This window comes from Gambusia affinis, linkage group LG03 (genome assembly GCF_019740435.1).
Source record: "Gambusia affinis linkage group LG03, SWU_Gaff_1.0, whole genome shotgun sequence".
In the NCBI taxonomy this organism is placed as follows: Eukaryota; Metazoa; Chordata; class Actinopteri; order Cyprinodontiformes; family Poeciliidae; genus Gambusia; species Gambusia affinis.
The window spans coordinates 21,806,063-21,822,765 of NC_057870.1; the positions used below are offsets into that span (position 1 = coordinate 21,806,063).

Below are 16,703 nucleotides of genomic sequence, written 5' to 3' on the forward strand. Positions count from 1 at the left end.
TTCCATTTAAAAGTGCTGTAGCAAGATAAATTGAGAACTGGACTTCAGGAATAAACATTCAAGGCACTCTGACTTGCAGCTTTAGCAGTTTTAGAAATAGCAGGGCACTTAATGTCAAAAGCTACCATGAAACATGCCAAAGACTGTCAATAGAAAACTGCCTTTGACAAATATTTTTTTTTTTGCTCTGCAAATTCACAGAACTGTTTCTGCAAGTAAAACACTATCCTCACAAGGGAGCATACAACTACTTCCTCCCTTAATGTAGTTACAGCACTTCCACTACCAGTAATGTTTTACTAAAGCATTACTGATATGCTTTTTATAAAACAAAAGCATTGATTTGCAACATACAGTTCAGTCTCAACCACTACTGCCCCAAATAATCCAAAACAAATACCGTGGATCATAAAACCGTCCACTCCAAGCCAAGATTTTGGAACCACCAACAAATGAACAGAGCCAGTAAAGAGATATTAGTGACCATCCCTGTGGTATTAATGCTGTTGGAGTAAAAAAGTAGGGTTGATTGATTGAGTGTCAAGGCCTCACTCAATCACACAAACCCTTTAGTTCTTTTTGTGCAATCATGTCATAAACAATAAATGTTATATAAATTACATTTCAATACTGTGATTTGCCCTCTGATGGTTGTGATAAGTATGGCTTTTGAGAATGGCTGCCACATTGTCAGCTTGTGGAGGATACTATATATGCTCCACCAGCATGTATATATTGGATATATATATTTATATATATTTACATGTGGCCTTGAGCCTAATGTTTGCCTGCATTCAATTACTGCTGAAGATTTGAAAATGCGTACAAGAACATAAACAGGCATATCAGAGCTCTGGCTTTTATTATACATTCAGTTCCTTAAGAAAACTTGTTGGCTGTTATGCTCATTTTGCCAATTAACCAGTAAAGAAACAAGCAGGAAAAAGGACAATTTTCTTACTTCTTTCATTGTGGAAAGAGAAAAACATCAATTTAACTGTATATTTATGATTTGAAAATGCCAAGATTGATAATAATAAAAGGCTGCAGCAATAAAAACCTGTTCACTGACAGACACACATACTGTCTGTGACTTTGTGGTTATACTCCAATACAAAATCAAAGATTTATTCCTGTCACATGACGGGACCTGTAGTGGTTGTATGAATTATTAAGCAGAGTCACAGAACCACAACAGGTACCTTGACTCGCAGTCAGGGAGAGAAGAAGAAAAAAAACAACTTTATGACTTTAGGATCTTTATTGTATGACAAAGAACATGCAGGTAAGTTACCACCAGTGATACTTTGAACAAGCGGCATCAGCATAAGACGACTGAGTTTGCTTTTTTTCATGCACCTTGGGTTCTAATCTGTGGAAATATTTAGATTTGCAAAAGAAAAACTAGAAACATACCTCTTCTAATGTGCTGCTGATCTGAAAGATTTGGCCTTCTCCTTCTACCTGCCGAACACAGAGCTTGCAGCTGATCTCTGTGGTGGCTGAACTCAGTCTCTCCAGCGTGAAGGTGGAGTGAAGAGTTCTCTGACATCCACTCCACACCTGGTAAAATGGTATCTCCTGCAAAGCATGCAGGGGTAGCAGAGCATTTTGTAGTATTACATAAATCAGTGTTGCATATAAAAACAAAGATATACAGTACTACTGAGTATGATTATTTCTATATATATATTTTTCTCCCCTCCAGGGGGTCTTTTGTGGGCTCTAGTGTCCCTTATATTAAAGTAGGTTGACAGGAAAGGGGGAAGACATGCGGCAAATGTCACCAGGTCCGGGAATCGAACCCACGACTGCCACGTCGAGGACTCAAGGCCTCCAAATGTGGGTTGCGCTATCCCCTACACCACCACAGCACGCCCGATAATTTCTATATTGACCCCTGCATTTTCCTCACCTGATATTTTGCAATAAGTTTACTCTTCCAGTGTGTGTGTGGCACATCATGGATCGACAGCCTCAGATTGTGTGTGCTGTCTTTGAAGTTCAGAGTCTTTGGCTCATCCAGTAGCTTCCCTCCCATTTGAGTCTCCATCTGAAGAACCTCCTACATATGAAGATCCAGTAATTAAAAAGCACAATTCTTCCCTCGAGAAAAAAAATTAATAAATAAAACAAAACTACATAAAAATTTATCTGGAGGTTTGACATTTTTGTGATCCATAAACCACTGCACAGGGCTCTTATTTCACAATGACAAACTCCTTCATTTCTCGTTGTGCTCCTTGGATTTAATCAAAGCTGTGCAGCAATAAACCAAAAACCATTCTTTAATCTTAATTATCAATGCTTTAATTGTCAGTAGACTTCTGTGGTAAAATACTAGAGAGGAAGCAGAAATAGACACAGTAAATGAAGAACAGTTCAGTGTTTTTTCATGCTAGGATACAAACATTGTTTTCATACTGACATATTTATAATAAATCATCCTTAATTTATGGACATTTACTCAGGAGTATATTCCAATGTTGGGAAAATTCTGATTTGAACAAATATTGCTGGTTACATAATTCCTGGTACACCACTGTCAATAAATTGTTCTGAAACTTGGATTCCTGCTTGTGCTTAATTCAGCTCAACTCAGAGGTTTTGCATTGCATGTACAATCGGTCTGGAGACTGAGATGGGCAAACCCTAAACCACAGCAGAAAGTTGATTTTATAACTATTGAATCATTTTTGTAATTTATTAGCTATATGTTTGGAAGTAGCTGATAGACTGAGAAACAAACCATCTTTAGATTACTCGCAGAGCCCTTCAGAATCTTTTGAAAAGTCCAGATATTCCTAAGATTTTGTGATGTCTTTTATGAACTTTTCTATTTTCTTTGCTGCTGTTTTACTTTTAACCTGCTTTAGAGCATGACTTTAGACATTACTGAAAGAACATAAGAAAAAAGGATACCCTTAGAGTCTTAATTGCTTGGAAGATTCTTCTTTGTTTGGTATAAGACAACGTAAACCGAACAACATAATGTTCAAGCTGAACAGAAAAGGAGTTCTTCAGTCACAGCCTCTTATTTTTTGATAGTCTCAAAGTTGTTTTTATTGCTGGTTATTCTACAGCCACAACATCCCAGTGTTAAATGTCAATGACAATAAAGATCAAAGTGAAAGCCTTCTTGGTGACCCCTCAAAATGAGGTTCCTTGCTGTGGTTTTCTTTCTTTTTTCACTTCCTTTACTGTGCAAGGCAATAAAATAAATATTGGTGCCAGCTAAAGTCTGGTGGCCAGTGACTCAAAGAAATTAGCTTCTGTCATGTTTAAGCACATGGGGGAAAAGGAAGATGAAGTTTGGCTTATATACCAATAGATTACCACAACAAATTTGTCTGAAACTTTACATAGAAAGAGTCACTGCTGTTTCTTCAAAATGTCCCCTCATGACTGGCTTCTTTCAATTCAAGCTGTCTACTGAACACTGAATCAAAAGGTGAAGTATTAAAATGGGCTAAGTGTCTGCTGCAGCCTGAGGTCTGCATGCAGATTGAAGACAGTCTCAGTGCTGCACTGATTTGCACTTCCACTTTGTGGCACAAAATATGTTTTATCTGTTATTTATCATTTGAAGTAATGTTTAAAGTATATTATAAAATGTTTAAATGAACAAAACTAGTGGGAAGTCTCCCCTACCCACAAGTCTTCTCTAAATTTTTAAATTGCACACATTTCTTGCACTGAAAAGTAAAGGAAGTCATACATAATTGATATTTCAAACTCTTTTGCTATCACTGTTTGAAAGAATTGTGGAACTATGGCAACAAATCAGCATAAAATATAAGGCTGTGCCTTAGTTGTTTTATTTCTTCAGTGAGAATTTGATTTAATGTGATTAAAAAGTCTGTATTGAGAAGAAAAGAATCAACCAAACTTCCATAAGAAATGTAAACCATCTATACAACTCCTACAAGAGTACATTTCAGACACCTTAAGGTGTATAAACATAAATGCAGAAAAGGTAACAGTTAAAGGCTGTTGAATTGCAGGAAAAATAATCAAATGATGGCCCCAAAACACTAAGATATAAGTTTGCAAGAACAGCTTTGATGCCTCCTTTCTTTTCTCTGATCAACCTCAGACAAACTTCACTTAGTCGGCTCTCAAACTTCAGCTAACCCACGCAAACTTTTCATCATTAAAAGTCCAACTTTGAACTTTGTTTTCAAGTTACAACTGTTTGCTTGAACTGGTAAAACGGAGTGTGTTGATGTTTACGCGATTATGTGCATGGCTGTGTTCCACAGTGACACTTGACTTATCATTGCACGAATAAATTACCAATGTTAATCTCCCTTATCAGATGGCCCCTCCGGTGCTTTGAATTTGTTTAAATTTCTAATGCATCTCTCTTTTGACATTGCTTGACCTGTTTTGTTTACTGCTTCTCAGCACATCTCCACAAGACGAGGGGTGAAGATGCTTCTGTTCATGACTTTATACAATCCATTTTGTTTTAGCTCTAATACAGCTCATTTCAAATGCAAATCATGAGAGGAATATTAATATGACTGGTGAAAAAGAAGAACTCTTTACTGCTTTGCAGCATTCAAAACACTTGGCAAATGTTTGTGCTTCAATAATACCTTTAATATCAAGTATTTTTTAAATAAACTGAACTTTGAGTACATAGAGTTTTAACACATTACCTTAAGTGCATCCTGAGTGTCGTCCAAACAATAAATCCTGATGTGATAGTCCAAAGTTGTGCATGATACGGGCCCAAAAACTGCCAGTTTGAGCCTCTTAGCAGCTGCTTTGCCTATTGACTGGCCCACCAGGCAGTACGTCCCCAGTGTCTCTGTCAAAATGTGACATGCCTCCAAATCCATCTGCACATAACAGGGGGTGGTAAAGTTTTCCTCTCCCACCACAACCACATCCTGTGGAGACCACACACACAAAAAAATCACATCATTATTCTTTAAAATTGTCATGCTGACAAATCCCCAATGGCATTTAGCTCAAAGCACTGATTAGACATCTAACAAATGTATATATTTTGATCTAAACCATTTTGCAGTAGCCCTGACTGCCCTACTTACTGTTGAACATCTACCTAAGTCTCAAATCTTTTGCAGTCCCTAAAAGGTTTTCTTCTTATATTTTTGTGCAAATAGTCCCCATTTAACATTTTTCAACTTTGAGCAGCTTCCTTGTTTGTCCTGAAGACAAACATTCCTACCATATAATGCTACACCCATTAATCTTCACCGTGGGCTCTATTTGCATTGTTAGATTTTTGCCCGTAGAGCATGTTGCGTTGAAACCAAAAAGTTTTGGATTTCATTCTGATCTTCTACCACGCATTTATTATCTCCCCAATGGCTTGTGACATTCTGCCAGTTGGTCTTGCCATGCATCAGAAAAGCAGCCTTTCAGATCACAGCCTCTGTTTAAGTGGACAGAAATGTTTGACAAAACCTACCATTAGTTGTGTTACAAGTTTAGTTGTGCTAAATTATTGAACAACAAATTGTGGAGTCCACTGTGAGATGTTCAAAGAGATTGATAACAAAACTCCAAAGCCTTGCAGAACAGCTGTACAGTTGATAGTAGATAACAGCTATTGCTGATGGCTCATGGTGCATTCACACCAAAAGCGTTTCGCATGGTAGGTGCGTTTCGTTTACTTTCAAAGTCTATGTGGAGGCGCGTCGCGGTGCACCCGTACATCTAGCGTCAAGCGCTTCTGACGCGTCTGACAAATAGGCCAGCAACAGAAAACAACGGCAAGAGCGATTTTGACGCGTCTGACACATCCTTGACCTCCACATAGACTTTGAATGTAAACCAGATGAGCCTGATGCATGAGTTGCTAGGTGTAGAGCAAAATGTCTAGCGTCTGCATTCAAAGAGCACATGTTGAACTTGAAGCGTTGAACATGTTTTTGGCGAGCGTAATGAGTTTGGTGTGAACACACTGTCAGAGTTTTGTTTTAATGTTACCAGAGTAAGGGGGACGAAAAACTAATGCACACCACAAGTTTAGTGTGGTGTGCATTGACTGTGCTTGGGATATAGGTTCTTCACAGGCATCACATTATTTAGTAATAGTAACGTGATATTTATTAGGGGGAAACAAATTATATTGACATCATTAGCTTTATGACCATAGCATTACAAAAGGGGAAAAAGTTTAAGGAATCAGATTACTTTCTGCATGACACTGTAAATAAGAGCTTTTTGTTGTAGTTAAATAGTTAGGAGTTCCTTTTAATTTGGTGGCTGCATCTTTAGTCGTGTGAGTGAAATCATGAGTCCATGCCTGCTGACACCGGTGCACTGTGGAATCAATGAGTCCTACATGCTCACATGTGATAAAAACACTGCGCTTCGATTTGCAGTTCATGTGGAGTTCTGTTCCTACAGACAAGCTAAATCAATACAGAGAGGTAGGGAAGCAATATGGTCTGAATCTGTTATTACTGGTAATCACAACCGTGGCTGCTCCTCCCGATATGAGGGGAATTCAATTACCTCCCTCGGCCTGTTTTGGGGAAAACTTTCTGATGGGAAATGAATGTTCTACAGCAATGAGAGAAAAAAAAAAACAAATCGACTTCATGATGAAATTCCACTTTCAGTTTTCTCATCTTTATTCAGTCTGCTCTGAAACCTCTTCTGTGCGTTCCCCTCTCATACATGCACACACAAAGACGCACGCGCACCGAATCTTATGCATGGCTAATTGTGCAGAGACATTGTGTTGAGCTGTGATAAGCAACAGAAGACAGCATACGGGGGCCTTGTTGACACAGCGATGCTGCAAGACAGCCTTATCACCCACACCCACACACAAGGACAGACACACACACATGTGCACCCGCACTCATGCAGTCTCACTCTCACACACAAGGAATAGATTGCTGAGGTAGAGGCTTCATGCTGAGAGACAGGTGAAGGGGGAAGAAGAAGGGAACAGGAGAAAGGAGGAAAAGACACATAAGAAGTGAGATGAGAGAAGAGGAGGATAGCAGGAGCATAACAAATTGCCTCTGATAGGAGTCTTCAACCCCCTGCTTGTCTACTAGCCTGTAGGCACTTTCTGTTTACTGCATTTCCTCTTCCTTTCTTCGTTTTCTTCTCCCTTCCTCACCGGATACACACCATATCTGTGTAATTCAGCTTATTCTTCTAAGTGTGCATGTCTGTGTGCATAAGCTGTGTGTATTCATGACCACATATTAATAATTTGTCAGAGGACTGGTTCAGCTGTGTAATTATTTATAATTCATCAACAGACTCTCTGTTTTGTGCAGTATTTCATCGCATTGGCACATCCACATAGTAATATCTACATTAAATTGAATTAAATAAACCATCTGCACACAAGACGAAACCTGTGATAAAAGCTCTGTAACAGAATTTCAATATACAAAAGGCACACAAGAAAACAACACACAGTGTTGAACACCTACCTCCCATTCTCCCATGGGCAGTTGGTTCTTGAGCTGTATGAGCCAGTCTTCGTGGACATTGTCTGCACAGTGGTGGATGGTGAGGATCACTGGTCTAGTCAGCAGGACTCCTGGGGGTCCACAACTCACCACTGGGCTGAGAACTGTCTGGATGTCTTCAACCGGGGGTCTGGGAGTGACAGATAACACTTAGGTGAAATGACTGAAGAGAGAAGACATCCAACAGCCTGTATGTGGCACAACAGTTACAGTAAAGTTTGAATGAAAAAAAAAACGTGTCACGGTTGTTCATATGTCTATGACGTGATTCCACACAATTCAAAAAGTGATCTATGAAAATAAAGGTGAAGCTTAAGAACAACTTTTTTTTCCTGGCAAAATCAAATCAATTTAAATTATCTCCTGCCAACCAGGAACTAGTCGGTTTCACTTCTGATGAATGAATACATCCGAAGAAGGATGAAGACCACTGTCTTTAAATTTGTGCAGCTGCAGCCTTTTTCTCGTACAATTGCCCTGTAAAAGTTTTTATATGTACAGTTAAAGCATAATTACTAAAATATCTCTAAAAACTTCATATCAATATTTTAATAAAAAATGTGAAACTATACTATATAAATTCATTGGACACAGAGTGAATGTATTTTGGTATTTATTTCTGTTCATTTAAATAATTATGGCTTAATACAATTGAAAAACTAAATAAATTTTCTCTGAATATTTGAATATAACAAATGTTACATGATGAAAAGTATTTTTATACAGAATTATGGGTCTGCTGATAAATCTGTCCATATAATTAACACAGTATGCACTCAGTAATTGGTCAGGACTATTTCTGCATGAATTATTGCATCGTTGTTCACGTCTTAAGGAAAACCAGGTTGCTTTTATTGCAAACTTCACGTTGTGTGTTGAGTTTTTTATCTTCCTCTTGACAATACTCCATAGTTTCTCCATATAAACCCTGTGGAGAAACTATGGAGTTTTAACTCCAGTTGCAGTGTGTGCCTTGTAAAACGTTACCCAAATTCTTGACTGGGCTTTGCTCCACATTCATCTCAAGGCTGTACTATATTTTTTCCTTCCACCCAACCTTCTATTAACATAATTGGTCAAAGGACTCTCATTCCTCTTGTGGAAGGTCTCTGTTTACCTATGTCAACATTCACGTCACAGAATAATACATTTTTTATCCAATAGTCAAATATCTCATAATTTATTTGCATACAAGTCTAAAATTAACTATTTAAAGAAAAAAAAATATCTTTTACCAACATAAATAAATGAGATTGGAAAGAAATGAATTGCATAGGATTAGTAAGCATCAGTCCAACAGAAAATATAACAAAATAAGTGTGATGCATGAATCAAAAAACAGAAATCAGAGCATCAGAGATTCACTGGGAGAAGGAACAGCCCCGTCAGCCCCAGTTGGAGTCAGTACTTTCCAGTTAAGACAGAAAGAAAATTATCGTCGTCTCTCTCTGCCTTTTATGGCACAACTGGGCATTGAAACCTCAAGCACTTAGTGACTAATGGCTTTTATGTTACAGTACAGAAACAGAATAGGTGTCTCCTATTGTCAACCTTTGCTAAAAATGTCAAGCTAAGCATATTGGATTTAATTAGTTTTCCTTATTTAAAAGCCTTCTGTAATCTCTACACTTTAAAACATAATTCTTGTAAATAACAAATTAGGGTAATTATTAACCCACAAGCTTCAGAATATACCACATGTACAGGTCAGAGATCAAATGTGTATTTTTTTGTTTTCATGGGGTGCTACTTCTTATCAGTAATATTGATTCAGCCGATCTATCTCAATATTGACTTGTTCAAGTGAGGAGGGAAAATGAAAGCTAGAGTTAAACCTTCTTGCCTTTTGATTGCAGCTACAGTCTTTGATTCTACTCCCCTAGTTATTTACTCTTTTACTTATAAATAAGTGGTAAATTACCCATTCCTTTTGTATAATGAGATTATACTTTTCAAATAATTTCTAACCAGGGGAAAGGTTTTTCCAAGTTTTGGGGTAGGGGTTAGGTTTTCCATATTCCCACTGGTATTTTGACTATTTTTCTTTGATAATGAAATTATTAGGTTGGAAGGCCTCTTTCCCATCACTCTGATTTTCAGCCCCATTCTCTCTGCCAGAACCATGTGGTCCAGCTCCGAATGGTATTGTTATTATTTTTATAATTTTGTTCTAACATTATTATCAGTCAAAACAAATGTGTGGGTGTGTGTTTGTGTGAGCAGCAGAACTAATCCCTTATGCTATAATAAAGTAAAGTACAAAATTCTTGTTTGCAATTTACTGCTGCAGTACGTCAATGAAGCTGGCCTTGTGAGTTTGCTTGCCAATAATTGAGTCAGATGAAGACAGAGGACACAGGAGACGTTTGACTCTTAGAAACACTACAGCAAGTAACAAAGGTTGTAATTATCATCGATCGACATTGATTAAGAAATGCCCTGGAACGGAGTTGATGGCTCAGAGTATGTGTCTTACAGTTTTACAGAATCTTTAAAAGGTTCACTCGCGCAAACAATTATTGACAGCAAGTCTCAATTTTTTATATACCAAAGCCGGTGTTTTCAGTTTTGGTTTAGGAAAGTCTGCAGTGCAACCAACGTGTGCAGTCAGTTTCACAAAAATGAAAGTAAAAATATTTAAATTTTCTCACTTGTCTCTTGTACACTATAAAGGGTTCAAACTCCAACATGTACATGATTTAGGAGTAAAGGATTATAGTAGAAGTAATAGGATTACAGTAATACCCAAACTAGCCACTAATCTTATTTAATGTGCAAACACAGATATTGCAGTGTTTACTTTTAAAAGCCACATGTTTGCTTTTGGGCCCAAAACACCACATGAAACAAATGTAAATCGGTTGCACTGTAGTCAGTTCAAGTTTCACATATTTGGAAATAATGAATGTGAAGTGCCTCACATTTAACCATAGAATTGGCTTTAAATTTAAGAAAATGCTAATAAGGATTATTTCAATAAATTACAATACAGATTATGAAACTAACGAGTTCATTATTAATGTGTCAGATATGCTGATCTTAATTTCACAGATGGAATTAGTTGTTTGATGGTATCAGATGAAGTCTGCTGAATAAATTACAACAGAGCGTACTGTATGTAAACATACTACAAATAAATTAAATACACATATACTGCCATTACAAATAACATCATAACTTAACACATGACATGTTTTTTGTCTCCTTAAGTCATGCTACATTGGAGAAAACTGCAATACAAGCAACACACACAAGTAGTATGTATGAAAGGGAGAAATACACCATGTTCCAAATTATTATGCAAGTGAGATTTTCTCAGATTTTCTTTAATGATCAATGCAAATGATGGTCAATATAATTTTCAAGTCATGAACTATGACAGTATAAATCAAATTTTACTGAACAAAGCTCCCCATAAGAACAGTATTTTTTTCAAAAATAAAAAACTCAAATTATTATGATCCAAATTATTATGCAGATTATCTAAACATTTTATGGATTATAAAGAACTGCAAACAGTCATTCTTTGATTGTGCAGCATTAAGTGTTCACATGTACTAAAATCAAAAGCTATTTCAATCAAAAACATCTAAACAGACCAAGTTACATGTTAACATAGGACCTTCTTTGATATCACAGCACAATTCTTGTATCCATTGAACTTGTGAGTTTGTGGAAAGTTTCTGCTTGAATTTCTCTGCAGGATGTCAGAATAACTTCCCAGAGCTGCTGGTTTGATATGAACTGCATTCCACCCTCAGATCTTCTGCTTGAGGAAACTCCAAAGGTTCTCAATAGGGTTGAGGTCAGAGGTTAGAGGAGGATGGTGACCACACCATGAGTTTCTCCCCTTTCATGCCCACAGCAGCCAATGACACAGTGGTATTCCTTGCATGAGATGGTGTATTGTCATGCATGAAGATAATTTTGCTACTGAAGGTTCGGCTCTTGTTTTTGAACCATGAAAGAAAGTGATCAGTCAGAAAGTCCATTTACTTTGCTGAGGTCATTATCAAACCTTCAGGGACTCTGAAGAGGCTGACCAGTGATTCTCTCCACATGATTTCAGCCCACAGCATGACTCCACCACCTCCTTGCTGACGTCAGAGCCGTGTTGGGAGGTGGTGTCCATCCACCACCAATCCACTACTGCGTCCATCTGGACCATCCAGGGTTGCACAGCAGTAATCAGTGAAGAAGTCTGTTTGAAAATTAATCTTCATGTTGCTTGAAGCCTGTGGCCTGCTTAATAATGTGGAACATCCTTCTTAAGTAGATTTCCTTTAATTGAGCTCAGCAGACAAACTAATCAACCAGCTCTCAAAGAGTCCTGACACACAATGCTATCTATAAATTTACTAGCACAACAAAAAATTTTATCTTTATGACACTTTAATCCAATTTGCATAATAATTTGGAACATGGTGTAGCAGAAAGTACTCTCTAAGAATAAAATCCAGGGAAGATATAAATATCTAACAAAGAAGGAGCAAAATTTGATACGAGAAAGAAGGTTTCTTGTTCAAACTAAAGGAGCAATGCTAAACTTACCTTAAGCTGTCCTTTCTGTGCACGGTCACATGCATCTCATACACTCTGCCGGGTGGGACGGCGCCTGCTGGCACCAACAAGCTTACACCTGCGGATAAGTAGGGCAACACAGACAAAGGCAAAAATAAGTTTCCTTACAGTTATTAATGTACTGATGCACAACTGAATCATTGAATGCACAACCAGTCCCCATTTTATCACTCTGATACATTTTGTTTGTCTTTTTCAAGTAAGTTCTCCTCCTTAATTATATAAAACATGTGCAGATTGTTATCTTCTAAAGTACGTTATGGAGGTGTTCTAATTATTAGTGATTTAATTCAAATCCTTAATTTTAAATTTATTTTTAAAATAAATTCATGAAAAATAAACTGACTTTTCCATATATATTGATGTGTTGATACACATCATAATTTCTTGTTGAAAAATATTCACTTTGTTACTTTTCTCAGTGGTCGCAGATAATTTAATATATTATTATTTAAAAGGCCTAAATAAAATCCTGACTCTTTAAATCTTGGTAAATGACATGCAATTTTAAAGGACAGAATATAAAATCAATGCTTAGCACTGAGCTGTGCTTGAACAACGTTAACCTGAGTTGGGTACGATGAGGTGTCCTCCCTGACTACTGAAGGATCCGTGAGCAGTGCAGGAGGGATCTCTTGTCCGGGCCAAACTCTGGCTGCGAATGTTTAGGCTGTCACTGTTATCCAACAGAGACTGAGTAACCTAGGGATAAAACAGAATCAAAATGCTTTTACTGCCATTGTACAGAAGCAAAACAAAGTTTCATTTCAAGGACAATAGAAAGAATTACAATAAATGTTGAGGAAGAAAAAGGCCCAAGATGCGTTACAAGCTGACATGCACTGAGTGCTGCAACAAATAGCTCTGGTCTGTGACTCACATGAGGCAGGTTCGCTTACAGATACAGATAAGTTTAAAAGCTATTACAGTAAGAATCAAATGGCCATAAGATTGAATGAGATCATCACCACTCTTAACTCTTGTACTGCCTCAGGTCCAGTCCTGTGATGAATCTGAGTGGTTCCATCTCTGTTTGGGACAACTGTTTGGGACTATTGTGCTTGGAATGTAGTTTGTAGAGCAGAGGAAAGAAACTAGGGCACTGAGATATATGTATACTAACAGAGTTTGTTTTGTCTTTGACCTGAAATACCTACATTTTCAAATCCTCTTTTATTATGTGCTGTTATAGCAAAGAGATTAACATAAAACATTGGGGAGAGAAAAGATCAAATTAAGTTGGAAGATCCTGCCTCTGTTAGAGCCTGCACTTGGAATATTACCTTAGGAGACAATTTTGAAGTGAAGTCCCCACCAAGGTCATCTGGTGGTGTGACCAGACCTGATGAGTTGTAGACTTTGATCTTCAGGTTAGGAAGAGGATCCAGAAGGGGGGAGTTGGTCATCGGGATTTTATCAGACACGTCGTGAAGCGCATAAACTGGGCCACGATACATAGCAGCTGCATTTGTCAGATCTGGAGGGGCAGTCAGTAGGTCAGCTGAAAGGACATATCAAAAAGGTTGGATGAGAACATTTCATTTTGTTAATACTTTAAAAGAAAGAAGAAGCAACATGGCACCAGAGTCAGAGCAAGAGAAAATATCATCTGAGGACGGTGAAAGGTGAAGTAAAATATCTTTGTTTGTCAGCATTGCAGGTGAGTCCACTTTGTTAAAAAAAACAGAGAGGAGGAGAAAGGGAAGTAAGCAAAGGGGCAAAGGGGAGGCATGACTGTCGATAAGGTGTTTTATGTTGGTACCATAGTGTGTCAAAACGTGCAAGATTTGGATTGTAAATGGGTATACCTGCTTGCCATATAAAGTGGTTCCCAAACTACACTTGTTGTAGTTTGGGAATATGTAAGCAACACTCAAATAAACTGAGTTTAACTAGCTTTGAGGGAGGAAACCTAACAGAGCACACTTTCTACATGTGTCTCTCTGTTATTGAAGAACCATATCTGTGTTTATCACAAACAAAATGTATGGAAACTAGAAAACATACAAGCTCAGAAGTCAGCATTTTTTTGTTCTGTTCTGTAAATAGAGCTATTCAAGTTTGAATTGTGTAACTTGCACTCAGCATATTAATATATTACAACAGTATCTGTGAACTGTTGAAAGATGAGGCCTTCTTTTAATAATGACCTGACTTAAAGCCTCACATCTCCAAGGCCCTGGGCAAAGGTCTTAGTCTGAGTGTCACTCTGGATGTCTGTCAAAGAGGGCTGACATCCAGAAACAAAGGAAGAGACAACTTTCTCAAGGTTAACCTTCCATCAAAGGATACGCAAGACTTCTTTTTCTTTACTTCAATCACCAAGTTGCACAAAAAAGTTTATAATTTAGAGCAGCTTGTAATTTGTTCGCTCCATTACCTCACAAATGATACAGAGCAGTCTCATCTAATAATTCACATACTGTCTACGAAGGCAGGAGGCCTATCCATAATTAAAATCCTCACAACTTGCTAAATTTTGCTTTGATCACAGAAGGCCAGTTACCTACTGAGAACAAATCCAGCTTTGTTCATACCAGGTTAATTTTTTTGGTGCATAGCACCTGGAATCCTGCTGTTCCCTCCAAGAGACCCTCAATTTCTATTTTAAAGTCACTCATCATGACCTCCCTTCCTCACAGTCACACACACACACACACACACGCACACGCACACACACACATGCACCTGTCAGCTATCAGCCCTCTACTTACTTTACCTCCATGCTGTTTACCCTTAAAGCCAATGGGTATTCCTGCCAAATAATCCCTGCTGAAATTTAATTAACAAGTAGAGGAAAACCACAGAGAGAAAGACAGAGAGAGACATTCAAGGAGATAATGCCTCATTATTAGCAATCAGAAGTCGTCCCTCAGTGCAGAGTGACAAGCATCTCAATGTTTCACAGATAAAATGTCGCCCTGTCTCTACGTAAGACATTCAGCACTGAATGCATACATTTATTTATAGTTTGCCGTTTGTTTTTGCTCCTGTTCTGACCTCACTTTCTCGTTTTCATTGTAAACTGTGAGTGAAAGTCCAATCATCAAGGCACAAGCTGCTATACAAACACAAACACTGGATCCATTGCAAACGGTGCTGAGGATTTGCTTTGAATGAAAAGTGTCTTTAAAAGCCAACAAACAAGTCTTAGTGATTGAAAACGGGAGACTAGAGCTGCCACAAATTATATAAAATTTGATTTGAATTCCTTACAGTTGATGAAGACCCAACCTTTGTTTCTTAAAAAAAAATTACAATCATCCATACTACTGCAAAATTATTATTTTTAACACAGGAATGTCAGATAACTGAAAACTTTGTTGACATACTTTAGATTATACTCAGTATTGAGTCGGGGCTCCTTATGCATGAATTACTGCACCAATTCAATATTGCTTAGAGGAGACCACTGTCTCTCTGCTGAGGTGTTAAAGAAGCCCAGGATATTTTAGTAGCAGTCATTTGCATTGTTGGATCTGACATCTACCATCTTATTCTTGACAGTATCCCATTTATTCTCTATGTGATTTAGGTCAGGTGAGTTTTCAGGCCAATCAAATATAGCAATATAATGGTCATAAAAACAGTTATTGGTACTTTTGGCAGGGTGGACATGTGCCAGGTCCTGATGGAAAATAATATTAGGGTCTCCATAAAGCCTGTCATCAGAGGGGAGGGCAATGTGGTCTAGAATTTCATAGAGGACAGTCATTATAACTTTAGACTTGATACATCACAGTGGAACAAAAGCAGCAGATGACTGTAGTGCTCTCAACTTCAGTGAACCTTGATCAACTCACCACCTCCCCACTCTTCCACCAGACTCAGGGACATTCATTTCCAGATTAAATACAAAAATTTACTTTAATCTGAAAATAGGACTTCGGCCTACTCAGTGCTTTGACTTTTTCCTTTTAGCTCAGATAAGATGCTTCTAAAGTTGTCTCTGGGAGTGGCTTAAGTCAAAGAATGTGAAAGGTCTGGCTAATGTCCTGGATAAGTCTGCATATGATTCTAACTGGCAGACCACAGTTCATGTGCCTGCAACACAGTGTCACACAGTGTTGCAGACACACAGGAGCTCCACAAGGGACCGTCCTCTCTCCCTTCCTCTTCTATTCTATTCTATTCTATTCTATTCTATTCTATTCTATTCTATTCTGGCTCGTGAATCACTGACTGAGCTGAGCTCCCACACATTATAAGTCAAACTTAGATCAAGTTATCTTTTTACTTTCACACATTTAAATGCCGTTGTTAAGCATCAGGACTTTTCATGATGTCCGGGCATTTTTTGTACTTTCAGTGAATGGTAATGTAGAATTTAAATTACTTGTGAACTTTGGTACCCAGTGAAATAACCTGTTTAATTCAATTCAAGCCGAGGTTCATTTGAAGAAAATTATTTATTTCAGATTTGTGGGGGTGTAGAAGTGCCTTCTACCAGTCATTTGCATGGATGCACTTTTGACTATGCTAAGTCAATATTGTTTTTACATTTTAATTTGTGTATAATTTATATTCTGCTGAAAAATAACAGCACATCAAATACAATAAGTTTAAGAATCTGCATTGACTGATATCTGCTGTTCGTGAATTTCATCTGTTTAATATTTGAATATGCATGCAAAGAGGAAGAAATGA

At 37.7% G+C, this 16,703-nt stretch overlaps 1 protein-coding gene across 3 annotated transcripts in view; it reads right to left on the reverse strand.

The window, feature by feature from the left end:
• The window catches only part of LOC122827889 (netrin receptor UNC5C-like), a 193,340-nt gene that overhangs the window by 8,592 nt on the left and 168,045 nt on the right, over positions 1-16,703 (reverse strand). For all 3 annotated transcript variants that reach the window (XM_044110982.1, XM_044110983.1, XM_044110981.1), the window contains 7 exons: positions 13,340-13,557; positions 12,623-12,758; positions 12,027-12,114; positions 7,437-7,605; positions 4,665-4,898; positions 1,916-2,065; positions 1,417-1,581 (listed from right to left, as the gene is read on the reverse strand). In XM_044110982.1, coding sequence (XP_043966917.1) covers positions 1,417-1,581; positions 1,916-2,065; positions 4,665-4,898; positions 7,437-7,605; positions 12,027-12,114; positions 12,623-12,758; positions 13,340-13,557 — 1,160 coding nt within the window. The remainder of the gene's footprint in view (positions 1-1,416; positions 1,582-1,915; positions 2,066-4,664; positions 4,899-7,436; positions 7,606-12,026; positions 12,115-12,622; positions 12,759-13,339; positions 13,558-16,703) is intronic.